General features: G+C 45.2%; 1 protein-coding gene across 3 annotated transcripts; it reads right to left on the minus strand.

The window, feature by feature from the left end:
• Positions 1 to 975: 975 nt before the first annotated feature.
• Positions 976 to 26,289, minus strand: FAM20B (FAM20B glycosaminoglycan xylosylkinase). Of its 3 annotated transcripts, XR_014587315.1 has the most exons (9): positions 25,608 to 26,009; positions 18,890 to 19,419; positions 16,110 to 16,196; positions 13,662 to 13,771; positions 11,306 to 11,477; positions 8,626 to 8,817; positions 6,472 to 6,531; positions 5,030 to 5,251; positions 976 to 4,720 (listed from the first exon to the last, which is right to left on the minus strand). XR_014587315.1 is itself a non-coding variant. In XM_083845905.1 (8 exons), exons 2-8 carry the CDS (start codon positions 19,264 to 19,266, stop codon positions 4,489 to 4,491), a joined length of 1,230 nt encoding a protein of 409 aa, XP_083702031.1. In that variant the 5' UTR covers positions 19,267 to 19,419; positions 26,169 to 26,289; the 3' UTR covers positions 976 to 4,488. The 3 variants fall into 3 exon arrangements, 2 of the variants coding, with proteins under 2 accessions (XP_083702031.1, XP_083702032.1); XM_083845905.1 differs by lacking the exons at positions 5,030 to 5,251; positions 25,608 to 26,009 and adding an exon at positions 26,169 to 26,289; XM_083845906.1 differs by lacking the exon at positions 5,030 to 5,251 and having other exon boundaries at positions 25,608 to 26,016.
• Between the last annotated feature and the right edge of the window lie 1,137 nt (positions 26,290 to 27,426).

Below are 27,426 nucleotides of genomic sequence, written 5' to 3' on the forward strand. Positions count from 1 at the left end.
AAAACCACGTTCTTTTCCACTGGCTCAAAGTTGTTTCTGTGTATTCTTCTGTAAAACTATGTTCATTATATAATCAGAAACATTTCAAACTTTACACTTATACGAACTCTCACCCTGTTACGCAGCAGGGTGGTTTCTACAGAGAAGTCAGTTTAAGAGAAAGCAGAAGCTTCTGGCCATGTAGCAACACCACGCTGATGCTACAGGCCAGGTCAGACCGTTCCCCCGTTTCCATGAGCACGGTGACTCGGTGGTTTCACGGTTTGCCGGTCCCCAGGAGCCACACGGGGCCAGTAGCACGTCCTGCAGTCATCTCAAGGACAAGCAGCTCCCAGCAGCTTCCTTTGCTTCCAGATGCCTGACATTCAGAGCTGTGAGCGTCACCTCGACCTCTGAAAAGCTCAGTGCAACAGGTTATTACGAAAACAAGCTCCAATCCAGCAAGATGAGATCCCCGTGCTCTGTAGGAACAGGCCTTTGATGGCTGTTTATTTGCCATGTCTCGTAATAAGGCTTCAACAAAAGCTTAGAAAAGCCAACCACAAACACTTGCCAGTTTCTATACATACCTTTTGCCAAGTGAATACACTGTACGACGAGCCAGCCTACTGGGACGCTACCAAGAAATCAGCCTAGGTGTTTGGCAGATGCAGGGCCCTGGGATGCACGCTATAAAGCAAAATAGATTTGCTCTCTGAAGACCATTTAAGCCTAGCTGTGTTTTGTTTAGCATCGCTTTGGTACACTCTTCTTAAACACGTCCTTCCTTATCAGCAAAGCTCTCGCAACCGAGCTGCGCATTTGATCCCATTCTTGAAAATAAATACATCCCTGGAATAAATGCCATCGGTAAGCATCAGTGAAGGAATAACTGGGAAACACCAGTAGCAAAACGATTCAAACATTCAATCCAGCAAATGTAGGAAAGGGGGAGAGGGGGAAGGCATGGAGAGAAACTTAAACAATCCATCAGCGTTGCTTTATTAAAATCTTTATTCACACAATGTTGCTTTATGCAGGATTCGACCCTGGGGGATACAAGTAGAAAGTCATGATTGCATTCCGTTTTCTTATTAGCAACCTCCATTTGTGCAGCTGCTCCCAGGGGCAATCCTCTGACAGCTCCAACAGGGGCGTCTGTTTCAAGCATCTTGCTCCAGCTGCCACAGCAAATAAATTACCTTCTTAATAAATTATTATTTTTCAGTTGAAGTTTGTTTGGCAAGACACACTCCAGTTCATTAGCTGCTGGAAGAGGAGCTGATTTCAGTGTTTCCTCCAGCCCGACTGCTGCCTTCGGAAGGAGGAGATAAATAGCAGATGGCTGATGATGCTCTCTTTTTAATTGGTTCTTCATTTCTGTGCTTCGAGCGCTCTGATATTACTAATATCCACAACATAACCATTTTGTAACATCTGGAGCCAGCGAATTACAGTGTGCACAGTGAACAAGAATTAGAAGTGTCATGAAAACCTCATCGACAGACAGCGTAGCACCTGCCTCACAAACAACAACTTTTTTAGAGGTTCAAGCAGACTCTGTTTTGCATCTGGATGTTACTTCTTATTTCCTTTGCAATGGTTACAACTGACTTTAAATTTCTCAGGGTTCCATATTAAAGCGAAACAACGATCACTGCCAAAACACCAGTGATTACTACAATGCCAAAATTGGATCTTCCTGATTCTGGGGAAGAGAGGAATTGATTCTTTTTTCCTGCTGCAGAACACCAAGCTCCAGTGGTGTTTACTGTGACCAGAAGAGTCAATATGACCAAAACAAAAACAAAAAAAAAGAAGGAAAAAAGCACCTATTTCCTGCTTACTCCTAAATGATGATGCTTGACTTCATGCCCTTTGTTTACAACTAAACCAGTACAGTACTTTAAATCTTTGACATTCATACTGGGGGAAAACTTATCCCCAATTCGGATCTGACTGCAAGGTTCAGCTTAGAAGCCCACAAACAAGCAAAGTATAAGCCCTGAACATTAATTTCATTTCATAAAGACAGGGTTTTTTGGAATTTGTTACTAAGTCAAACGTGAATCATCAGCTGTGCTGAAATACAAATCTGAACTTCAAATTTCCACAGAGCCTTCCCAAAATATTAAGTGCTCATGATTTTGCTCAGAGAGAAAAAACCCACAACTTTAAAATACTTCAAGCCGCTCTCATGTGCTTCAGTGTCCCCTCTCATGTAAATCACTTTGAACTTTTTGGGAAACAAGTTTATGCCAAAATGGCTTAGTGTGGACGTATTCTGCTTCAAAACAAAAGCATTCACTCACCACCTGTTACTCACAGTACCTCCCAACCAGTGAGATGTGACTGCAGGCCACACGACGTGCCAGCCCAGGGCACTCAGCGCTGCACTAAGGGAACCCACCAGGCACCATCCACACAGGCTAAATGCACGAAGGACCATGGCTTCTTAAGCTTGTGTTATATTATCCAGTACAGCCATAGAGGCTCCAGTTTAGCACCAGTGTCCAAAAAGCTGTCTGTGCATCGGTCCTGACTAGCAACACCAATAAATAACTCTGGCTCCAATCCTGACTGTGGAGCGAGTCTGTGACGTAGCCAAGTCCAAAAGACATCTAGAAGGACATAAAAGCCCGTTTCAGGAGAACAGCTGCATTCTACTTTCAAGATATTCTGCTCAGAAAATGACAAAAAGACGTCAACAAAATAAAACTACATTTTAAAATACCCTCTTTCACTCATACCTCTTTGATCAGGTATGGCAGCAGGTGCAAGCACCAGTAAACAGCTCTTCATTTTATCTGCCTGCCACACTGCTGCAGAGGTGGAAAGATTTTGACAGACACGTCAAGGAAAAGGTCTTAAACTGACATTCTGCTGCTCTGGCTCACAAGTCCAATACGATATAATCACTTTGGGAAGTGATATGTTCCCTTTCTTCTAAGGACCATACTGTGTGAACTGAAAATTGATGTAAAGCCTTTAAATTTGGAAACCTGCTGAAGAAAGTGCTTCCCCTTTTGGAGACAGATTCAGACCTACCACGAATGTGACAAGCTTCATGGCCACAAGCTCATCTGCAGTGCAGACTGACACAGTGCTGAAGGATGACAGGACTAGCACAGATGAGTGCTGTGAGGTCACCCCAAAAAGCCAACTTGCACAGACATTTTCTCGCCTTATGGCAAAACCATTAGGAGTGAAGACACCAGGATGGACACCCCGCTCCATCAGAACATCCCAGTGGGGGTTGCAGGAAGCAGCAAGGCAGAAAAACTTACTGGAAATGCTCGCAGCTTCAGAGCTCAGCCGCAAAACGGGCCAGGTAGAAGGTGGGACTGAAAAACCGCTGGCGTTCCACGCAAGGGCAGCACTGAGCTGTGACTGCAGCATCAAGCAGCATGAAGCTCTCTCTGTGGGAGATGATGAGGAAAGAGCACGGCTCAGGGTTCTCTCCACTCACTCTTCAGGGCCTTGCCCACGGCTGTTGGTTACTGGGGAAGTTCAGCAACACATCTCTTTTTTTTGTCAGTGCGACACGTCCAGATTCTCCAAATTAAAAGGGGCATGCAGTAAGCAGCAGGACCTCGCTAAACGGTACCTGTTTCCAAGGACAGATTCTGTCCTCCTTCTCAGCTACAACATAACAAAAATTTAGTTAACACAGACACAGGACTGCAAAGATAGTTCCTCAACTCAGACCAGGTTCCTTACCAATGGAAAACAGTGACAGGACATGTGGAAACTTACTTTAACCCCTTAACTATCAAGTGCTATATAACCACCCTGTCCTCCTTTAAATCTTCAACCCTGTGGATAAATCTTTGATAGGACTTCAGCGATAACACTGAACCTTTATCACAAGTGAGGCAACCCCCTTTCTCAGCTTTTTATCGAGGAGAGGGCAGCTGAGCAGCAGAGGTCCCCTCTCCCACCCCCAATGGCATTCAGAAGAACATCCCACCCCCCGGGGTGGGGGGTGCAACTCTTCAGTCTAGTAATTATTTTATTCACTACTTCCTCATTGTCTAAAGAAGCAGTAAAATGCCTAACCAGCTCACAGCTGATTACATACAACCCTGAATCAGACAAAACTCACACAACCGTATGTGGGGAAGAGAAGGGGAGAGGACCGTACTGTTCACCACCGTTTCACCCCTCTAGAATCAGTCCACAAATTGGTGTCTGTATTCCACGCACTTCCACCAACACCAAGAGCCATTTTCATCCAGTGCAACGTCCACTGCCGGCAATGGACACACCGCGATGGCCAAGATGCCACTACGGGTACTTAGCCATCCAAGGCTCAAACTTCCCACCTCTCACTGCTGTCAGCCCACGGTAAAAGCCAGCGTCACCTCTGTTTCTCTGGCTCGGAAGCTTCCTGTTCATTTCAGTCCATCGTGGCCACAGCCTGTCAGAACTGATTGTGCTGTTTTTCTATCACTTTTTTTGTTTGTTTGTTTTTTAAAAAAAAGGAGTTTCATCTGTGTTCCACTACAATTACAAATGAGACAGTGTCATCCTGTCTTCCACCAGCACAACATCTGGCCCAAACTGGTCTGTGCACTGCTTCACTGTAGCCAGAATGCTGAGAAGCCGCTGGTCTAGGGCATCCAGATGAGGGTCAGAAAGCACTGGTGAGATGGGGTCATGCGACATGGCAGTTTTTAAGGCAGACTTCAGTACTCCATTCTTCAGGTAATTGAGTCTGTTCCAGGTAGAAACCCGGATGCTGCAGAAGAAAAACAAACACGTCATCATAGCACCGTCCAGCTAAAGTCCCGTCAGCAATACCAAAAGCCAGCCTCTGGAAGGAGCCTGTAACATCGTGATTTTATCTAAATAGAAAGGAGTTTATCACAAAAACGGTCTGGGGAGAGGGGGCGCGCAGTTATAACCACAGCATAATTCTTATGTTATACAGAAATACTTTCAGCTCCTCGCAAGGAACTTCTTTAACCCTGAGGCCTTCTGGACAAAGTTCAAAACAGAAAGAAAATAAACAGTCTGTCTGTTAATGCAAAAACAAAACTCAGGTTACCTCAGGAAGAATGTAACTGACCAACAGTTAATCACAACGGACACAAGTCACTCAACTGAACTTCCACAGAAAGTGAACATGTCAGTGATCTTTCCGCTTCAATTGCCATTAACTTTGTCATGTTAGCGTATCCAAGTAGTCTTTTCTGTGAAGTCTCTTGGGATTTTCCCTCCAATTTTTGTGGTTTAGAAACATGGGTCTAAACTCTTTGCTTTTGAGGGCCTCCAAAGAAACAAGCAATGAAAGCAAGTATAATAAAAATAAACCAATAGTTAAAACAATGAAAAACCAGTAGTTAAACCAATAGTATAAACCAATAGTTAAAACAATGAAACTTATCACTTCTTATATGGCGTGTGCCTGGTATCACAAAGAAAGGGTATCTGAAAAGCAGAGAACTGCCAAGTCCGTTACATAAACTTCTCTTCTGGTTACGTTTGGGAGGATGTAGATGAGAAAAACTCAAAAAGATCCTCATAAAACAGGAAGTTAAAAATACATTCAAATACAGGAAAACTAAAGAATTTGAAAATCATTTAATTTAATTGTTCTCCATAGGGCTTCTGCAAAAACGCTGCAAAATGTAGGTCAGGTGTACTGTAGCATGCATAGAGCCTTGGCTTGGAGCAAGCAGGGCGGTGAGAACTCAGACTTTCTGCAGAGTTCCCAGGTTTCCCAGGCTGAGGAGTTCAGGAGACAGAACCCTCCAAGGACAGGCTCAAGGAACTCTCAGCTAGATACTTATTTTGGAAGGTTTAAAGGAGTTTACATTATCTTGAAGTAACAGATGCAGGAAATAGATTTATCAGTACTTTTCTTCCTGGTATTTGTATTTACTTGTTAATGAGAAGTAGCAAGGGCCTGGTGAGAGAGGGGCCACAGAAAACAGAAATCAACAGCTTGCAGGCACTAAAAATAAAATGAGCAAAACCCACAGCTCGCAAGGCCAAAATGAAAACCATATCCTGCAAAAAACTACAAACCTCTCTTTGAAAGCCACACCCTGAGCAGTGCTATAGTCCAGTTGAGAAAGAACACTTGGAAATTGAGCTGTTTAAGTTGCCAGACACGTCAAGTCCCTAGCTTCTGTCAGGGAGAACTCAAACTGCGATGTGAACTTTTATTCAGCAGGAGCTGGATGAAGACAGCTGCAGATGCAAAGTACCTGTCATACTGACGAGGAATAGATTTGACCAGTGACCTGGAGGTGAGACTACTTCCTATAGTCTACCGTCTGATTTACTACCTTAATAAAAATGTATTTCTGAGCTTCTTGAGCACTGACAGTACATCAAACACACGCAGTACTTCAAAAAAAGAAAGCACTGTGTACCTGAGTGAGTATTTCCAGGTTGCCAGAAGGCTTCAAACTTAATTGTATCGCAAATCTAAGAACAGAAATTTCATAAGTAAAGTGAACAGCATCCCTGAATTTCACTTACATGCAGCACTGATAAAGAGGAGCTAGAATGCTTCTTTCATCCAGGGCTGGGTTTCCAAAGCTGAAAAGCAAAATTAAAAAAAAAAAGTGAACCAGTTGAACACTTAATGTTGTTCTCATCATCAACAGACTTGTAAAAAATTCAAAAATCAATGCTAGGCAATTTCATGCTCCAAGAGCTTAAATCATTTAAATTAAAACATAAACAGACCATGACCAATTACAGATATAACTCTCAACAGCATCAGTTAATGTACCAGATAAATGGAAGCAACACCAGTGTACCTAGTTCTTTATCAGACCAAGGAATCTTAGAAACAAACTTCAGAGGAGTTAGGAAATTGGGCTCATCTTGCAAAGTGGGGGAAAGGAATAATTGGTATTCTGGACACAGAGCATGAGTCTTGCCTTTCTGACACAGCTGGACAGGGAATGAATGAAACAGTAGCCATGTAATATTTTAGATGGCCAAGTTTAGACCAACAGTTCAATATACAAGGTGATCAAGCTTAACACTTCATGATCACACTTTCTAAGGGAGGCTTGCCAAAAGAATTTCATAGTATTTTAGCCTTCAACTACATATATGCCTTTTTTTTTTTTTTTTGCCAGTTTTTGTAGAATCATAGAATGGCTTGTGTTGGAAGGGACCTCAAGGATCATCCAGTTCCAACTCCCTGCCATAGGCAGGGACACTACCCACTAGATCAGGTTGCTCAGGGCCTTATCTAACCTGGCCTTGAACACCTCCAGGACACCCACAATTTCTCTGGGCAACCTGCTCCAGTGCCTCACCACCCTCTGAGTGAAGAATTTCCTCCTAAGATGTAATTTAAACCTCCCCTCTTTTAATTTAAAGCTGTTGCTCCTTTGTCCTGTCTTTGTCTGCCTGAGCAAGAAGTCGCTCTCCATCTTTTTAATAAGCCCCCTCTAAGTACTAAAAAGCTGCAATGAGGTCACCCTGGAGCCTTCTCTTCTTCAGGCCAAACATCCCCAGCTCTCTCAGCCTTTCTTCGTAGGAGAGGTGCTCCAGCCTCTGAGCATCCTCATGGCCTCCTCTGGACCCCCTCTAACAGCCCCACATCCTTCTGGTGCTGGGGGCCCCAGACCTGGACACAGGGCTCCAGATGGGGCCTCACCAGGGCGGAGTAGAGGGGGACAATCCCCTCCCTCCCCTGCTGCCCACCCCTCTGGTGATGCAGCCCAGTTGCCCTTCTGGGCTGCAAACACACACTGCTGGCTCACGTAGAGCTTTTCTTCTACCACAACCCCCAAGTCCTTCTCTGCAGGGCTGCTCTGTGAGTTCTTCACCCAGTCAGTCCTTTTGTCCGGGATTGCCTCATCTGACAATAAAGGTTGACCTCAAGAAGGACTTCTCATCAGTTCCTCCCATTTACTATGTGTTTCATTTTTTTCTTGACAATAGTTACCGTTTTCTATTTAAAATTATTTACAAAGTCCCTTAAGTATTTTCAAGCGTGTGGTTCTGCAAAAAAATAGCATTACCGATCACCTTATCACACTTCTATGATTTTTCCTCATCTATCACAGGTATTACCAGAATTCAGTGGCTGGTGGATCCCAGCAGTAAGCACCTAGTACACTCACATCATCGTGTTTTGCTTTTACCATCAGTTCTTTCTCTACTTTAAACTTTTATACTTTTATTGCTATGGTAGACACATCCAGAAGGCACAGAATGCCAAATCACTCTGAATGACATCTTGAAGGTATCTACTTATACTATGGCACTCACTAATACTTGCTAGTAAAAAGTAAATCCTAGAAATTTATAATCTTCTACCACTTAAATGAGTACAACTCTGGGGCAGGTCTGTGGTAGGAGGAGAGACAAATAAACCTTTAAAAGCTGCTTTTGATAAACAAATTGCACTGGGCTAATTTGGGAGTTTCTGGAGTTTGATGAAGACTTAGCCCAAAGCAGGCACAGCTATGTATCTAGACCATGGAGTAAGTACAACTGCCCTTGAAAGCCCCTAATATTTGGTGAGTAATAGGGAAAGCTTTGGATTTTTAGCAAAAATGTACTAATGGAAAAGTAAGTGACAGAAAGAAAGAAAACAGAGACAGAGCAGTTAAATGTGTGCCCTCATGCCTACTGAGGCCTGGCCACCAGGGTTTCCCTTTGCCTCACCTTTTGGCATTATCCAGAAGGATAAGCATACTGGCTCCTTCATCATCCTGAAAACTCTCGTAGTGATGCCGGTCAGCGTTCCCAATCAAATAGTCAAATATTGCGGTGTCAATGATATCAAGCAGACGGGGACCCGAGTCATAAGGTGAAGTCTTCTTCACAGCATCACAATAGCTTTCATCATACTCCCACCTGCAGGCCACCAAGAGAAACCAAACCAAATCTTCAAGGAACAGTCATACCACAAGTACTTACAGCAGTCCCTCTACTCAACTATCAGCGCTTAAAGAAAAGTTAAATGCAGCAATCAAAGCTCTATAAAAAAGAAAGAGCTAGACAAAAATGTTTTATTAGAAGAGTAAAACCTGTATTAACACCCTAGGGTACGGAGCTATAGCTTTAGTACAAGGTTACACACCATCTTCCTACAGAAAAGGTCAGAGTTTGCTTAATTCCTGCGCACAAGGCAGCGGTGGTTGGGCTGCCTCACTGCAAGATGTCCATTGTGACTCACCTCCCCTCATTTTCTAACTAAGGACTTCGAGTATCACGTCTATTTCTACTGCCTTGATCAGCTGCCACCAGTCTTGCTTTCCAGCAACCCTCTGAACCTTTTTTTCTGCCTACTGTAAATAACCTCATTGTGGTTATTAATGACTTCCACTGGCCTAAGGGCCCCACGTGTTCATTCCCTTCCACTCACAGTTGCTTCTTTCCTCCCCATTTTCCTTTTGGAGTCTCTCACCTTCTTCTCCACTGGCAAGATTTCAAGCTTCTCTTTTCTTTCCTCTTCTGATACACATAGCCTATGCATGTACCTGCAGTCTTACAACATAGATATCATGTCTCAATTCTCCAAAGCTAGGATTTTAAATTTTTCTCATTTTCTTCTTTACAGTTTTCAAAGCTATTCACCACCACCACCAAATCAGCCAGATCTTTGGCATATATCCTTTCCATCTGTCTACTTAAATAACAAGTACATCTATAACATCTTCCATGTAAGGATTGAAACAATCCTCTGCAAAATAGCAGTTAACTTGGAAATGCCTTAAACCATCTGTGAATTGGAAAGAGAAATAGAGGAAATAAAAGCTGGAGAAACTCACTGATATGCTCAAAATCACACACAGTAATAAAAGCAGAGAAAAGATAAGAATTTAACTACTAGAACTGTCACATGCCCCACCTCATCTTCTAGAGATCTGGACTTCGAGCTCCAATATCCCATCTTTCCTCCAGTTATCCAAATCAGAGTGGCAAAAATTTACCTTCTCAGTGTTTTGGTTAACACATCTCTAGTTTCCCCTTTCTTTTGCATCCAGGTCAAACCAGCATTTAACTTAGAGCACAAACCCACAAGGCAGAAGTCTCAGAATGTGCTCTTCCTTGTACTTGATACACTTCCTTTATGCTATATCCCTCTCTCACTCAACTGTTTCTCTTATTTTACTTTAGATCAGTACTTAATATTCTTGGAACAATTTTTCAGATATACTATGTGCTCTTCCCATTTTTCATTCAGTCTTTCAAGACAGATCTTTCTCTGACATTTATTTCTGATCCTTAATATCATATTAGCCTAAGACTTCAAGGGTCAGGAATTTTATCTATCACATATCCATTAAAAATTACGTAGACTAATGACACCAGACAATTTATGTTCAAAAGGCCAACTCAGGGCAGAGTAGAAGTAGTGAGACTGGGAGGAAAATGCCTACAGTTATTTTTCCATGATTATCTGACACAGAAAAAGGAAAGCAAGGCATCTAGACCTTTTAATTCTCCTGATGCCATAGAAGTCAAAAGTGCAACACACTAAGGTGCAAAACAGGACCATGCAATCCCATCCGAGCATAAGCTTAAAATACAATGTATATCAATCAAGTCAGCGTAGGTATCAGGGTAAACTCCTGCGTAAGCAGGCAGTGTAAGATGAAAAACAATCCTTCAAAAAAAAGAACACACCTCTACAAAATTCAGTCAGTTCATTACTGCAATTGACCATGTTCGAAATTCAGCTGATTCTGACCTGCTGAAAAGGAGATAATGTCTGCTGCTCAAAAATCAAGCTATACGTTTAATGCTCTAAAATAATTCAATGAAGCCTTTGGATGAAACTAAGAACAACTACATCACTGGAAATCAATGGAAATCTTAGATCAAGGACTAAAAATCTTTCTAATCACTTGTCCAGGATACAGATTTGGAAAAATTTACTAAGGTCCAAACCATCCGCTCTGGTCATGGCAAAAACATCTCCAACCCAAACACTCTGACACGCTACATCTTTGTACAAGACGTTAGATCCCACGTGTGCCCTCCTACAAAAGCATTCTTCAGATGCATGGTCCCCAGGTACTGATGGTATCAAAAGGACGTCTAGCAGCACAGGAATCTTGCATTTTCAGAGCTTGGAGTGATTTTATGGCGGAGTTAATGTACCAGACAAGAAAAAGGACAGCACTTAGTATTGTGGAAAACAACGAAGATTTCTTTCTTGCTCATTTTCATTTAAATTGCACGCTAGCCTTTTTGACTTCTACTGTTGTATCAAGAAAGCTGTCGGCAAACTCTGGATTTAGAGAAGACTTGCTCCGTTTAATTAGCCACTGTATTGCAAGGACAATTCTAGTATAGATTATCATGTACAAAGATTAACCCTGTCACGATATCATACCTGGCAAGTTTGCCTTCACGGTAAGTCCTACCCCAAGGGTGCCGATGCTTCTGAAGAGGCCAGACATCTGGTAGCCACAGAGTCACTGACCCCTCCATGATGTCCCCATCTGCACAAGCTGGCTCTGTTTCCCGACAATAGTAGCACTTTCCATAGAAGCAAGTGTTATTACCTTAAAAAGAAAAAAAAATAGAGCAGAAATTAATTTGAGGGACGACAACTGAAACTCAGGAGCATGCTGCTGCTGCAGCAGAGCCTCCCCTGCAACAGCATTTCACTGCACTTGACCTCATGCTTCCTCTCTCTAAGAGGGAGAGGCTCAAAAGGGATTAGACAGACATCCATTCATTCAAAGCAACATTAAAGACTAATACTTCGAGGTGAGAGTATTTATATTTTCTGATGTTTTTATCATGCTGAGAGATAATACAACACTGCACTATCACCAAGTTTTTTGTGATCCCTTCCTAATCCTCCAGACCTCGACTCTGCAACCTTAGCACTACTTGTTTAACGCGCTTGTGTCAGATTTCACACTTTTTTTTTGAAAAAGTTGACTGTGAAGAGACAACTGAAAAAAAGATTAAGCAGAACACAAATGAAGTTGGAGCCCTGACACTTGCCACACAACTCAGCTACTTGAGCTGACCCAGCAGGAGAAACAAGCCAACATTCTTAGGACCCAGGAATGCAGCTCTGTCAGAAGTTTCACTGGTGTCTTCTGACAGGAGAGAAATGATGAAGCCCAGCAGCCTTTAGTCCGTTAAGTGCTACATAGCGTGTGGGGTAAAATAATCTTTGTAGTCTGGATTAACTTCTTTAGCTTAACCTTCTCTGCCACATCCTCCTAACCTGCCTTTGCCTGACCCCTGCCAAATCAATTCCCGTTCCATTCTCACAGATGTTCTTCCAAAACATTCTTCAACCATGTCTCACTTCCTTGCTACACCTCTTATTCCCCGTCCTCTTTCCTCCAGCTCGACATCCTCCCCAGACACCAGCATGTGCTTCTCACTTTCCATCCTTACACCGTGGGTGCCGATCTCTCCTCACAATTAGCCATGTCACGTCAGCCAGCACTCCTTTGCAGTCCCCCATTCAGAACTGGCTCTTATGCTCTTAGCATCCCACTCGGACAGCTGGAGGACATCAAGCAGACGATCACTTACAGTACTGAATTTGCAGCCCACCAGATCTCAGTTTGCATGGACAGCCCTGCAAGTCTCTCTTCCTATGAATGGCTTACAGCAGGTTTAGCACCTAAGATTCTAGCCAGAGCTCTAGCAAATCTGTACTGAGCATTCATGAACTATCTTTCCTTCAAAACTTGAGAAACAGAGTCAAATTTGGGTTGACAAGAGATTCCCCCCCAGTGTGACAGTCACAGTTCTGACCGTTTCTTTGGTTTATGCTCTGTAGAACAAGGGGTTCCAAGGAATCTAAGAGGCAATGAAAAATTTTTGGAGCCACACTTTTCAAGTCAGCATTTGTGCTAGAAAACTGCTTAGTTATTTTGGCTGAAATGAGAAAAAGTAAAGTCTGCCTGCAGCAGACACCCAATCTAAATGCAAGAAGTTTGGCAAGGCAAAGCTACTCACTCCTGAAAGTTCAACCTTATAATTGAAAGCGTTAAGCAAACTTAGAAGGTGAGATTACCAGCAGTGTTTGTAATAGAAATATATACAGACGCATACATCACACAGATCAGCTGTAATGAAGAATCATCTCTAAATTCTTCAAAAAAAAAAAAAAAAAGGTTATTAGGTATTTTATGAAAAGCCTGAAGGATTTAAGGGTGCGGGCTGAGTCCCTTGTTGCTGCTTAATGACCACCTGGTAGGAGTTCACATCAGTAATTCCCATTCGGTCCCTTTACAGCATTGTGACTGTAAACAACATAAGGAAGTTCTGACACAGTTATGAATGCTTAGCAGACTGACGTGGCACAAACACCACCTAACACCAACCAAGGCACCAACTCTATAAATTATCCCAAATACCCCTTTGTCAGCATTACACACAACTCCATTCTTTTCCTTTCAGGCCTAGTAACAGACATTTTTAACAGCCTCTGATAAAAGAAATACAATTTTTACTCAAAAAAAAAAAAAGAAAACATCTGTAACAGCAGCATTTTAGAACAGAGAAACTGCAGATGAAAAACTACTTGGAGAAAGCAGTCCTCCTCCCCCACCAGCCGGGGTTATACAAGTGTTAAGATCTCTCTTGGCACAGAAAGAGGCTTACCAGCTTCCTGTCTGATGGTTAACTGTTCTCTGTGTCAGATTCCCACAGCTCTTTTTTCCATTAAACAGATTTTTCTTTACTGGGCTGCACAATCCATGGAATCCACTTACCTACAGTCATGAAGGTGCCCAGAAGCTGCTCTGTGGCAACTGGTTTGATCTCTGTACGTAGATTCACAAACCGGCCAACCACCAGTGGAGCTCGTCGGAAACCCAGAATTCTGATTTGGGGTAAAAAACAAGCAAACAAACAAAACAACAAGAGGAGGGATGAGAATTAGTAACATAGGCAGCAGTTTTAAATTAAAAATAACCGAACAATACACTGTCTCTGTGCCACTGTGTGAAATCAAGATAATTTGAGACCAGGGAATAAAATTGGAATGCTGCAGCAACCTCCTCACTTCTCCAAGGCAAAGTAAATAAACCCCTCTTTCTGAAGTGTCTGGGTGTTCAGGTGCTTTACAGGCATCAGTGACGCTCTTTTATTAGGCTATTTGCAGCAGAGCAACACAGGATGAATCATGCTCCAACTCTGAGAAATCAGACCTCATGCCAGAAATATCTATCATCTGTCTTGTGAACAGGCTCAAGCAGTAACCATATGGCCTCTGGGCTGGTCACCTGGGAAGATCATTCCTAATTTGTGGAAATTACAATCTGATAAAATGTTATGTATAAGCCCAATTCAATCGCACTTGAAAGTAAACAATCTAGGAGTTTAAAATGGCAGAATAAAACCACATGTCTGAAAAGTGCCTGGAAAAAAAAGGTGGGAAGAATAATCATCAGACTTGCAATCACGAGATCCAGGTGCTACTCTCATGTCTGCCACAGACCCAACTCTCTTAATGTATGCTTGATACCCATTTGGTAGTCCTTGCATCTCAGACTCCTTCCCCTTTTTTGAAGGGACAATCTCCATTCCACAGTAATACTGGCAGAGTCATTCCTTAATAGCTACAAGGTTGTTTAATATTTTTCAATATTTAACAAGTAGGTCCCATAAGTATAAAATAATTCTAAGGAAGGGCTCCACAAAATGTCTGCCTGAACAAACCATGTATGCATGAAAACAAAGCTCACGGCCAGTACAGATATGCACAGTTTGAGAAAATGCAGGTGTTACAGATAAATAAATGCAGAAATCATATCCAGAACACCTGTCCATGTAGTTTCAGGCCCACAGCTGAAAGTCCAGTATTCGGGATAGCACAGCCTCCCCACCAGTGGTAAACACAGTATGATTCGGGTTCTTCTTGAAACAGTAACACTCTGGGCCAAAATATGCAACAGTCACGATTAAAACAAACGTTCATGTATGTTATATGGGCAAGTAGTTTTAGCTAGGTATTCTTGAAGAATACAGAGGTACATATACAAGAAGAGAGGGAAAGGCCTCCAAAAAAAAAAGCCAAAGAGATAACAAGGAAGAAAGAGAAGGAAGGGGTTGGACACTGGGATGGGGCTTTGAATTGCTGTCTTACAACGTTTGGTCTCATCTTTTTCAAGGAAACTGTAGCCTGAATTTTTCTGGAAAACACAAATGAGCAATAGACATTTGGCTCCATCTACAATTTTTTTGTCTTAATACACACAGGTTTTGGTCCACTACCTGAAGATTGCACCAACAGTGATGGGAAATACACAGCTAATTATCACCAAACCAATTTCCATCACCTGTGCAATAAGTTCCACAGATGAACTAGGAGTAGCAAACATACCTTTAACCACCTACAAATTCACTCACAGTGAAGAGCCTCTTATTTATGTACTGAGAAGGGAAGACTAAAACTTAAATTAAGTAAACCACTCTAGTATTTGTCCCTACCTATTGCCTTGACCAAGGATTTACATCTCTTCATCTAAGAATTATCATCTTTAAATATCTTCAGAAGTCTTCTCCAAGGTGCCAACGTCGTCCTCTTACAATGAGGAGACCAAGACTACACTCAATTACAGAAGATGAAACTGCATCTCTAACCCATGTTTCACAACTATTGATTCTCAGTGTTTGGTATTTTCCATCCTGTTCTTCGTATTACTGTAACTTTGGATTCTTCTTTTTTTTTTTTTTCCTGGTAATTTCACCTCCAGCTCAGCTCCACAGAACAACCTCAACACCCGTGAACACAATTAATAGATAAATAGCTGCTTTTCCTCCAGGGTACACCAATTCACATTTAGAACTGCAAGTCTAGACGTTAAACTTTCCTTTTAGCATAGTGGACATTAATCTATCACATTTGGCAGTTCAGACTCTTGCACAGAATTTGGCTCACTCTTTCCTCCGAATATGATATAACAGTGGTTTCAGTGCTTATTCTCCTTTCCAAATATCTCACAAAAATCCTTAATGTTAGAATCTTGCCAGATTTTTGCAATGCAGTTTCACAAAAAAATAAAAACATCACTTTTACTTTTGGCTTCAATGTGACATATTGGCAGGTCAGAAACATCTCAGATGTGAGATGTATTCTTCAAGGGACTCCTTTTCCTCCCACTCTGAGGAAGAGTTTACCAGAGACAATAAAACCACGTAGTCCAATAGTTGCATACCTATCCAAGTGAAACGCTGCCACTTCTGCGTTGTGTCTGTCATAGCCAGCATATGGTTCTCCTTCCACTACATAATCCCTGGCATACCTGTAATTGAAGTAAATCAAAAAAGTGATTCACGCAGGATTTCCATCAGTTTTGCTGTTCAGAGAAACAAGTACAATAACTGCTGAGATAAATGGTCTCTGGGTCACTTTCAAAATGATTGCTTATGGGAGAGGGAGAAATTTGTGAGATTAAATAGCGTACAGACTACTGAAGTAGTAAATAAGGAGGCAAGGTCAAAAATTTACAGTGGTCTCAAGAGCCTGGGAAGCAGGGCCCATTCAAACTAATGAGTTCTAATTCAACCATATGCCAAGTCACATCTAAGAACAAAGAACACAGACCTAGCTACAGAACAGGGGCCTATTTATGCTGTAAAGCAGCAACTCTACAAATGATTCTGGGGTTAGAATAGACTGTAGATTAACATGAAAATACAATCTGATATTGTGGCAGAAATGTCAAATGCAATCTTTTGTAGTTAGAAGATCAGCAAGCGTGAATCTGAGAATAACAGATACAGAAAGTCCCTTTCTTTTGGCGAAGAACAGACAATTAACAGCAAGAAGCAGAAAACTGACACTCATTACAACACCAGCAACAGCATACCATGGTGAAGTGTTAGGCTTTTTTTTTTTTTTTTTTTTTTTTTAACAGAAGTTACTTAAATAGTTGAGGCAAATAAAAGTTTCGGAGGTTCATGACATCCGAATCAGGCCTAGATACTGCTTAAGAAGCATAAAATACCACTATCAATACTGCGAAAATGAGTGAAATGCAGCACACTGTCACATAAAGCAAGGCCAAATTAGATTACCTATTTTCTCATTTCCACCTACAAATCTAATTGTGTAAACTGGATGATTTTTCAACAGACTTGGGGTTCAAGCAGAAGCAGCAGTAGTGTACGTGAAGCCACATGGCTCTACTTTGATGTTTTAAACCTGTTCAGAGAAGAGCTCTGGGGCCAGACAACATTTCACCAGTCTGAGTCTCTGCAGGGCAGCTCAAGAAAGCAGTAACCAGTGCTGGATGCTATGCAGTTTTTGGAAGGAAGATTTGACAGATTGCTGCCAAATTTGAAATTAGCTCCAAACAAGCACTTTATCTCACCTAACCCACTGGCATACAATGGTAGCAACCATTAAGCATATTAGCTTAAGCTAGATTTTGACTAATTCTGAAATAAGATAGCTACCAAAAGAACCCAGCTTCAGAGTCAGGTCTTCTGCATGTACTTACAGCAGGCATTTGAAAGCAGGGTCACCTTTTGAAAGCTGCAGAGCTCAAACTGATCAGTAAAACACTATCAACTTCTTGCTTCCATACACAATAGGCATCTAGCACCTCCCAGGGTAAAGGTTTCAAATCAAGAGAATCCATTCTTTTCCAGCCAGTGAGCTCTCTCAAAAAGGTTGGTTAACACAGCAGCTTTCATACACCTTTCAGGTCAAAAGCTGAAAGTTAAGTAGACTCTCCTGCAATGACAGAACAAGACTCTACCTCCACGTCTAGCTATTCAGCAGTCACAAACAGAACAAGAGTCTATCAGCACGGCTGCGGCCAGACTGTCTAGCACTCCTATAAACATTCCCAGCAGCACATCTCCTTGATGGAGCGTAGTCAGTGATTGCCTGCACGGACATTCCACTATTGGAGTGTAACTTAGTGTTTGGTGAAACTCTTTACAGCACTCGCTTGGACAGAAAGCACTATGGAAATGTCACGTCTTGTTATGGCACGTATTGGATGAGCTGCCTGCCATACCACCAGCGCTCCTGTGCAAAAGGTTCACACGGTTAAACACTGCCTGGCCCCACAGTGAAGCTCCAGCCAGGCCAGTAACTGATCATACAGAAACAGGAGTGCAAGTTCGAGAAGTGGAGGGCAGATGTTTTTTCTCATTCTCTAATCACTCGTTAACATGTCAGAAAAACTTCGTAATTTCTCAGTCCAACATCCTTTGGAGAGAGATGTACTCATTGTGGGAGGACAACACTTTACATTTGCAATATGCTCCCATAAAACACCTTGTTACATCTTTTTTTCCTACTTTCTTTTCCCCCAAAGGCAAACAGTTCAAAAAGTTTTATAGATGTGCTCAAGATTTCATAGATGTCCAATCACATCAAGTTTCCCTTCATATCATTGTGAACAGAGGCCTTACCAAGGAAACATCCCTACCTGCTCATTCTTACTTTGCTCCTCCAGTACTCGCTACTGCCAGACAAGAAACTCATGAGTTTTCGTTTGACCTACCAAGCCATTTTTTACAGCCTACATGTAGCTACACCAGACATCCAGATCTACTTTTAAGAGCACTGTGAACTTTCCCTCCTTCCCTATTTTTGAACTGCATTCTCTCACGGCAGTTTTTATTGAGTAAGAGTAGGCAAGACTCGTCTCCACACTGCCAGAACCGGCACTTCCAGAATCGCGAAGATACTGCTCGGAAACACGTTGATTTAACCAGCACTCCCTCCAGACTGAACACAGTGATTATTCTTTTAACCTGCAGCAAGGCTGGGTCAAGCACCAAAGCTGTACAGCCTGACAGACATCTGGCACAGCAACCTAGTGTTACCAGGGGACCAGCAAAGCTCTGTATTGTCTCACAAATAACAGAATGACCTTTCCATTTGTGCGCAAATTTGTAACTTGGATTAATGCAACAACGTGGAGACAAAGAAATACATAAAGCAGTTATTAACTCAGTCACTGAAGGCAATATTTACCTCTTGGGTTTGAAGACAACCTTCTGTCCTCCTTCAAGTATTAGCAAAGCTTTCAGCTGGGTCCCTTTGTATCCCACGTCAGCTTTTATTATTTTCTTCGTTGACATGGCGTGCATAACGGCTCCTAGCTCAGGCGTCTCCTCGGGATACACCTCCCGGGGCACCACCCACTGGGCTGCAATCTCCCAGGGGGACTGCAACGTGTGGTCGAGGCGGGGGTCCAGCTCTACGCGGAGGCTCGCCATCATGCGGTGAAAGGCGCGCTGGTCCTCCCGGTTGGCAGCTGAGGTGTCCAAGTTGTCAATGAGGAAAACTTTTGTGAAGATGAAGATGACAAGGAGGATGGCCAGGAGCACGACTCGCTGCTTTAGCTTCATGGTGACTTGCAACCCTTCTCCCCTGACTCTTTCTTCCAAGAGTTCCAGGAAGTCTATCGGAGAGCAGGGTGAGGAGGGGGATGTTAGTTAATGAATTCATTCATAGCTTGCATTGTAAGAGAGAGATGGCCACTGAAGCACCTTCTGGTACTCCTAAAAGGAAACAACACAAACTTAAAGAATTGTCTTCCCACAGATCCCACCTGAAAAAAAAAACCTGAAAAATCAAGTCTGTTCCTGGAACATTAAGTCTGGATTATCTACACTTGTATCCTAAAGCCCATGCATTTCTGTTAAACTACGTGTTTTGCTGCCTCCCCGTAGCTTTTAAGTGATCTACAAGAAAGGGGAAATTGCCCGATAACATCTCTACGGAGCCAAAATCACAACAGTGTGTGTTGCTAGCTGCAACAGGCGAGACTTTTGCAGAGAATTATAGTGTAAGTCGACGGCTCCAATTTCACAAACTCCTTTCCATTAATACAAGAACCCATGACCACCAGTCTCCTAGAGATTCGTCACTGAAGAGAGATGTCCCAGGTAGATTCTCTAACACTAATAAGCAGCTAGAACAGTTTCACTGCCTAGTTCCTGAAGCTATAAGGACTTAATTTATTGCATTTCATTTGCAACCACTGTAATTTACTCATCTTTTCTCCATTCTCAAAAAAAAAAAAGCGACATCTTTACTTTCTTGTGGTTAACTCTGCATCTTAGGCAGTCAACTGTAAAACCAGTAACCACAAAAAATACACAAAGTGTCTGTAATCTCAACAACAAATTAACAGGAAAACACACAAAACACTAGCATTGTAGTCCCAGAAACGTCACCCAAAACACAGTTAGAGCAACATGCGCTTCTATATTTACCTTGGGCTGCAAGATGGGCCTCACCCCTCAACAAGTCTTTGCCCGTAAAGTTTTACCATGTAAGGACAACATAACACTGAGTTAAACAACTTTATTTCAATTATGAGGACAGGAGTTATCTCCATACTATCAACAACAGTAGTTAAAAACCAAGTGGAAACAGACACTATGGCACATCTCTGAGGAGCACCCAGAGCCAAGAGAGATTTCTCTTTGCCCAAGCTATGCTAATCATGCAAACCCCAAACGGCACCCTGAGCTGTGGTAGGACTAATATAGAAAAGCTTTCTCATGCGATTTAACAATAAGCGTATAAACCAGTCATTATTAATCATGTCACTGGAAAAACAAGCCGTGCAGGCTAAGTTCGTTTACCAGCAGCAACCAAAGGACAGCGAGACCACGAGCTGCTAGCCAAACACAGATGACAGCCGGCTGAAGAAGATGAAGCCGTGCTGAAGCACCTGCGTGGACATCGTGCCCTGCTCACACAGGTCTTAAGGGGTGCAAAGGCGCTGAGGACCTGCACGCACTGCAGAGGTGCACCTCCACTGAAGATGGAGGCTGTGCCAAACGTTGAGGTGCACCCTTTGACTTTGAGCAAGTCATCAGCGCAGAAGCAGGTTTGCCCCGGTGCAAGGATACCAGTATAAAACCACAGGCAAACTAAATAATGACCTCACAGCACCTTAAACAAACGTGCATTAGGCAGACCCACCCTCCCTGCCAGCTGTGGGGCTCCCCCAGCTCCCCGTGCGTCACCGCCAGCTTTCCTACGGCCGGCTGCGAGGCAGTTCGGTGATCCCGGCTGCACACCCATCTAACCACCGACCGCCTCCTCCTGTCAGTTTTAAGCCAACCCAAAGAGAGCGGCTCTCAAAGAGAGTTCCCCTAACGGGAGATGACGACGCAGCAAGCGGCGACAGAGCCTACCCAGGTACGGAAGGGCCCTGCTGTCAGCACCGCCGCCCGCAGGGTGGTCCTGTGCTCCACCCGTGCCCGGTGCTGCTGGCAGCCTAACGTGCAGCTGAAACCACAGCGCAACAAACGCGAGCGGCTGAGCCATCCGCTAGCAAACCCGTTACAAAAAGCCCACCAACAGGGACAAGGAAATTCTGTGACCAACTGTCAGGTCTTCTTGTTTTCACAATGACCTTTTCCAGCAGAGCCACCAAGTTGAGCACGATCCAACGTACAGGTGACAGCCTCCAAAGCTGTGAGAGGGTGGCTCCTTGCCCAGTTTACCACCTGATTTGGTTTTTTTGCCCTCCTTCAGGTGACAGCTCAGTGCACTTTGGCCCTTCCCAAGCTACACATCTTGCCTCTTAAATACTTTCTGTAAGGCCTGTCAACAGAGGCAGAGAAGAAAGTGAAAGTCTCACGGCAGTGAGTTAAAAGTGAAACGTGAACAAGGGGGTTAACGTTAAGAACAACCACTTGCAGCAACATAAAAACCCTCTGAAGGGTACTGAATAGGGTGAAAGAAGGCTTTAACCAAGCACTGTGGTCCTGAGGTAACCATGAGATGTTAACTTTAATCTACTGGAAAACAAGCACTTGTACCAATAGTGGAAGACAACAAGCCAGACGTTTATATGGTAATTAAACCAGGTTATTGTTCTTCTCAGTTCTGTTTAGGCAGCCCGTATTTCTCCACACAGCAGGTCAATTTGCATACTGCAAGCATGACAATGAGAGGCACAGACGAGGAAGATGTAGCTGACCTGAGAGTCCTGTTCTAGAAATAAAGAAAAAATCTTCCCGAGAGAGCCCAAAATAATAATATTCTTAAATCTAAGAAAGGAAAGCAGATCAAGCTACAACTGTTCCCTCCAACCGTAATTTAATTTCTTTAAAACTAGTAATTCTATCATTTTGAACACTGTGGTTGTCAGGATCTGCTTTCATTCATTTTTAAAATCCACCAAAGTTTGTAAGAAGTCCCACAGAAGAACACGGTTCCTTTCAGAACAATTGCTCCTTATTATGAGAGAGGTAGACATATACATCTTAAGAAAGCCTGACAGCCAGGGCTGGCTGACTAAAGCACTGGACAGAAACGTTCCTTATCTTGGGAGCTCAAGCTGGGCACCCACTTTCCTAGGCTGCTTCTCAGGAATGCTAAGTTTCTCCAGGGGTACTTCGGGGCAGGGGGAGAGGGGAGAACATAACTTGGAGCCACCGCTTAAATCAAAGGCCATTTACTTAGCCTATCCTTCGTGACAGCTCTGAAACGAATTTTGGCTGAAGGCCTCCAACTACGTAGACAGAAGTCAGCAAAAGAAATTAAATATTTGCTGTAAGACGTTTCAGTAATTCCCGTAACTGAATAACCAGTCCTCAGCAAACACTTCTCCCCATGTTATACAACCAGTCCTTGCGTCCCGCCTGAGCCCTGACCGCAAGCAGGTGAGCCCCGTCCGACTCCTCACTGACAGCTGCCAAAGTGAGTCCTCAGCTGCTTTTCCCCAGCAAACACCGACCCCCCTGAGGTTGCTACGCAATCGATTTCACACACAAGCTGCAGAGCCTGCACGTTACCCGCGAGGTGCCAGCATTATGCTCGCTGCTGCGCAGAGCGAGCCAACAAAAATCAATCCTTGCGCGAAGAAGTTTACCACGGAGGGCGAGAACTTAAGCTTTATTGTTTTAAATTCAAGATGGTTAAGAGTGACAGCACCAGGGTACTGTAAGAAAATATTGATGCGGGTTTGAAAGAAATTAATTTCTTCTAAAAGGGCAATTTAATTTCTTTCCAAAGCAAAGTACAAGCGTTTGTCACGATGGATTGGCAAGGAGGATTATGAAAGCTCGGGAAGGATGAAGCTGGTCCTGAAACAAGGACGGAGATGGAAAGGGTGGCCACAGAAATAAATGAAATAACAACTAAGAAAAAAAATAATTTTAAAGGGAGAAATAGGGTGAGTAGAACTCCACAGAACAAAGGACAGACGAGCCCAGGACAGTGACAAAATAAAGGAGAGTGATAAGCTCAAAGAAGACCGAGAAAGGAAATAGTCCCAGAAATGGAGAGGGGTGATAGGACAAGGCAAGGATCCCCCCACTTTAAAAAAAAAAAAAAAAAAAAAAAAAGGAGCGAAGGGGCCGAGCAGCCAGTCAATTCCACATCATGGCCACAGGAGCAGGGGGCGTATTAAACGATGCTAGATGTTCTTTAAACAAAAAGGCACCAGAGAAGGAAAAGCCAAACAAAGCTCCTAGAAGCCAAACAACTTTTAAGCCTCCAGCCAGAGCGAACAACCCAACGGAGTAACCCCAATACCTACAGCCCCAGAACCCACGCCCTTCGCCCCCTATAGGGCAGCCACACTGATCTCTTACCAAGCTCAGGTTAACTCTAACAGTGGCGGGGTTTCAGTACTTTTTTGTTTTGAGCTTCTGCTTAGCGCTATCTCCAGCTACCATCATTGAACAGAAAACAGAATCCAAAGAGTTCGTTGCTTTATCACCCAAACTCTACCTCCATGTCACAGAAGTACAGGAAAAAAACCGCCTCCCTCTCTGCCATCTTACCATACTTCTGATCTGCTAGGAAAATAGAACAGAAATAAACAACCATGCCAGCTTTTCCATAGCGTAGTCAACTGCCAGGTTTGCCCCCAAAAAGTTCTTTGATTTTCACTATCTTGTCGGGCTATTTCCTCATCAATTTTGTCTCTCGTTACAGCCAGGTCTGTATTCTAAGCAAGTAACACATCTCCCCAGTCCATACCCAAACACCAGCATCTTCTAAATATCATGGTGGGGCCACTGTGCACACGAGCACCTGAACGAAAGCACACCCACTGACGCTGAGTACCAACAGCATAGCGCTTCACTCCCAGGTCAAAAAGCAGCATGAAACTTGCCTGCTACAAACAGCAGCAAAACCTGTTACTGTCAGCAGCCCACAAAGTTAGCAGAGGACCATCTGAGCTGCCATCTCAAAACCACTTGCGTGCAATACAAAAAGATTTTGTTGTGCTCCAAGTGACAGAAAAGGTCTGAGTAGGGGCAAGAGTTTGCTCTCTGTCAGCGCTAGGACACAAGAAATCATAGTTCAGGCAATGACAATCTGATATAAATATGGTTAAGCATGCTCTAATTTTTATTTATACTCATGTTTTTGCTTCCTAAACACACCTACGGCCTTTAGGATCTCCTAGGAAAAGGTCTTCAAAAGTTCTCCAATATATCTCAGAAAATGCCTTGAAGAAACAGCGCATAGAGCAGTGACATTTTCCTCTTCCTAAAGTGTACTTCAGCCTCAGCAGATCGATCAGTCTTCCTATCCTTCCCTCTCTCGCCAGCTCCTTCGCAGCTCCTGCTTTCTCTCCCTGCATAAGCCTCAATATTTCAGTCTTTACAGCCAGGTTCCCACAGAGCTTTGCGTAGATTCATCAGACTCATTCTGTCACTTCCACTCTCTGTATGCTGCTTTGTGGACTAGTTTAGTAACCCAGTACACAAGGCTTCGTGTGTATTTGCTTGTCTGCTTTTTCTGTTAAAACCCACACTATCTATAGACAAAATCTTAGTGACAGTCTATGCTTGAACTTCCCATGCACAACTGCATCTCTGCTTGACCATGAGAGTATAGATAAAGATCACAAGCACTTTAACCACCATGTTATCCACGCCTGTAGCTGTGAACGCCAGTAACTGCCCGAGATATTCCCATACTGAGAGAAACAAAATCATTTTGTTCACCTGTCTGTCTACCTCGCTCCCATTACATTCCTTAGTGACTTTAGAACCCATCACCTAAATTTCTGCCACATCTGTCAGAGGATTACCTCCGTGAGCTTTACGGAAATACCCAACCAGGTAGAGGACAAAAAACTCAAGGAGCCGAGGGCAACCCAGGGCATCCCCTCGAGCTGCCCAGCAGCTGGCCGGCCACTTGGCAAACACCGCCACCAGACGGAGCTGGCGGTCCAATGAGGAGGGGGCAGCCGGGGACGCGGGGAGCAGTCCTGGGGAGAGGGGGGCAACACAGGGGGCTGGGGGCAGGTGGAAGGCAGGCACGAATGGCTGTGGTAGGATGCGGCCAGCAAGGCCACAGGAAACCGGGCTTCATTAATTCTCCTCACAGAAAAACTTTCCTTCAAGCGCGGTTTCCTATGGAAACAAAGTTTATATAATCGCACTTTTCACTGGGAAGCTTTTGGAACCGTCGACTGATTTGAGACGTCTCTGAGAGAACAGCAGCCGTTTTTACGTGCTCGTTGGAGCCCGGCGGCTGGGCGCAGCGGGGGGAAGGCTGCCGCGCTACCTCAACAGTTGTCTGCCCGCCTGGGCCAGCAGCGTGCGCGCAGCTGGCGGGGCACGGGGCCGGGAGCGCCGCAGGGATGGCGAGGGGCAGGGGCTGAGGTCACCGCGACGGAGGGTGCGGGGACCCGGTCAGCCCGTCGGTTTTACCGTCAGGGCACAACTGCCCCTCGCCCGGATCCCGGGCACTGGGGTCCCACCTGGGCGCGTTAAGGAGGCAAGCGGCGGTGCTGCAGGGAGCCTCGTCCAGCCTGGAAGCGCTGGGGAAACGCAGCGGTCCCCATCCTCAGCTGGACGTCCTGACGCTCGCTGCAGCCCCGTGTCAGGCAGGCGCCGGAAAGGCGCCCGGGGGCTGCGCGCCCCGGTCACGTTGAGCGACACAGCCCGGTTCCGCCCCACAGACGGCGGGCAGCGGAGGAGCACCGGTGAAGGGGCGGCGCTGCTGCCGGAACCGAGCCGCCGGCGTGGGGGACCGAGGGGCAGCGCAGCCTCCCGAGGCTCCGGGCGAGCCCTCGAGCACGAGAGGCGCCCTGCCCTGCCCTGCCCTGCCCGGAGGGGAACGAGGCGGGGCAGCGGCACCGGGCCTGCACCGAGCCTCCGGTGGGGCCGTCCGCGGGGGGCGCGCTGCGAGGGCCCCAACGGCCGTAACGGCCCCCCCCGCCCCGGGGCAGGGCCGTGCCCGCCCCCAGGTGCCGCCGAGCCCCTCAGGCCCCGGCCGCTCCCCGCCACCCCCTCCCCTCCCCAGCCCCGGCCGCACTCACCCCGCCCGACGGCCCCGCTCCATGCCCAGCGCCGCCACCGCCGCCACCGCCGCCCCCCCCCCGCCGGCCCCCCAACATGGTGCCGCCCGCCGGCCCGGCCCCGCCCCGCCGCCAATGGGCGGCCGCCCCGCCTCCCCCGCGCGGCTCGCTGCCCAATCGGCCGCCCGCCGTCGCTTGGGCGAGGGGACGCGGCGCGCCCGCTCATAGGCCGGCGGCGGGCGGCCCGCTCCGCCCTCCGCCAATGGCAGCGGCCGAGGGAGCGCCCACCTGCGGCCGGCCGAGGGGAGGGGGGTGAGGAAGGGGGAAAGGGGATTAACCCTGTCGTGCCCGGAGCCCCCCGAGCCCCCCAGGATGCCCTATAGGGGCAAGGGTGGGGGCGTATGACGGACACGCCACAGCACGGAACAGGGTTAGAGAGCGTTACGTTATGTTATATAACAGTGGTGTAGTCCTACAATATCCCTCTTTTAAAGTTCACCCACAGCACTACCTCACCTACAGCCTGTAACACACAGCCCCCTGCGAACAGCAGGCCGTGACACACACACACTGGGAGCCCAAGTGCCTGAGGTGGAAAATAAATGTATTTCTACACAGGACTCCCCCTCCCCGCCTCTATGTTTAAGCTAAGGAATTTAAACTTTTTTTTTTTTTAAATACAAAACTAAAAAACAAACAAAAAACAACTCTTGAACACCTTTGAAAAACCACGGAGCCAATTTATGGCTTCCTGCCCTGAGCTTCCGAGCACCCCCAGCACCCATCTCCACAGACACCCCACATGGGGCACTGTTCTCGAGGGAAAGGTGCACGTATACACGTACACACAGGAGCAGTTCCATTGTTACAGGCTGCAGCCCTGCTAACTCCTCAGCAAATTAAAATTTTAAGCCCCACTACAATTACGGCTTTCATTATTAATTAGCACATCAATATTTCAGCACCGAGCGCTTGGCTACAGCTATAGAAACATTAAAGTCCGAAGTGGCCAAGTGGTTGGGTTCGGGATAAGCCGAGGAGCTGGGGATGGCGGCTGACGGGGGACCAGGAGGGGACAGCATTGTGACAGGCCACCATCTTGTGAAGCTGGAGGCAGAAGAGCTCCGTTACCCTTTGCTATGGAGGCAGCAGACTCCAGGAAGACCAAGAGCTGACAGAACCAGGGCTACCAACAAAATCTGAACAGGTCACGGCAGCAAGGACCATCTGGGGCTGGGGAACGAGGCCCGACTGGGGAAGAGCAGGTCAAGGATGGCCT

This window comes from Anser anser (assembly GCF_964211835.1).
Source record: "Anser anser genome assembly, chromosome: 8".
Lineage (NCBI taxonomy): Eukaryota > Metazoa > Chordata > Aves > Anseriformes > Anatidae > Anser > Anser anser.

Excerpts from the sequence above, each read along its gene's own strand:
- FAM20B (XM_083845905.1), bottom strand. The coding sequence starts at position 19,266 with ATGAAGCTAAAGCAGCGAGTCGTGCTCCTGGCCATCCTCCTTGTCATC. Across the intron at positions 11,478-13,661 it reads GGGCACCTTCATGACTGTAG|GTAATAACACTTGCTTCTAT; the intron begins GTAAGTGGATTC and ends TTTCTTTTTAAG. Across the intron at positions 6,532-8,625 it reads CTTCTGGATAATGCCAAAAG|CTTTGGAAACCCAGCCCTGG; the intron begins GTGAGGCAAAGG and ends TTTGCTTTTCAG.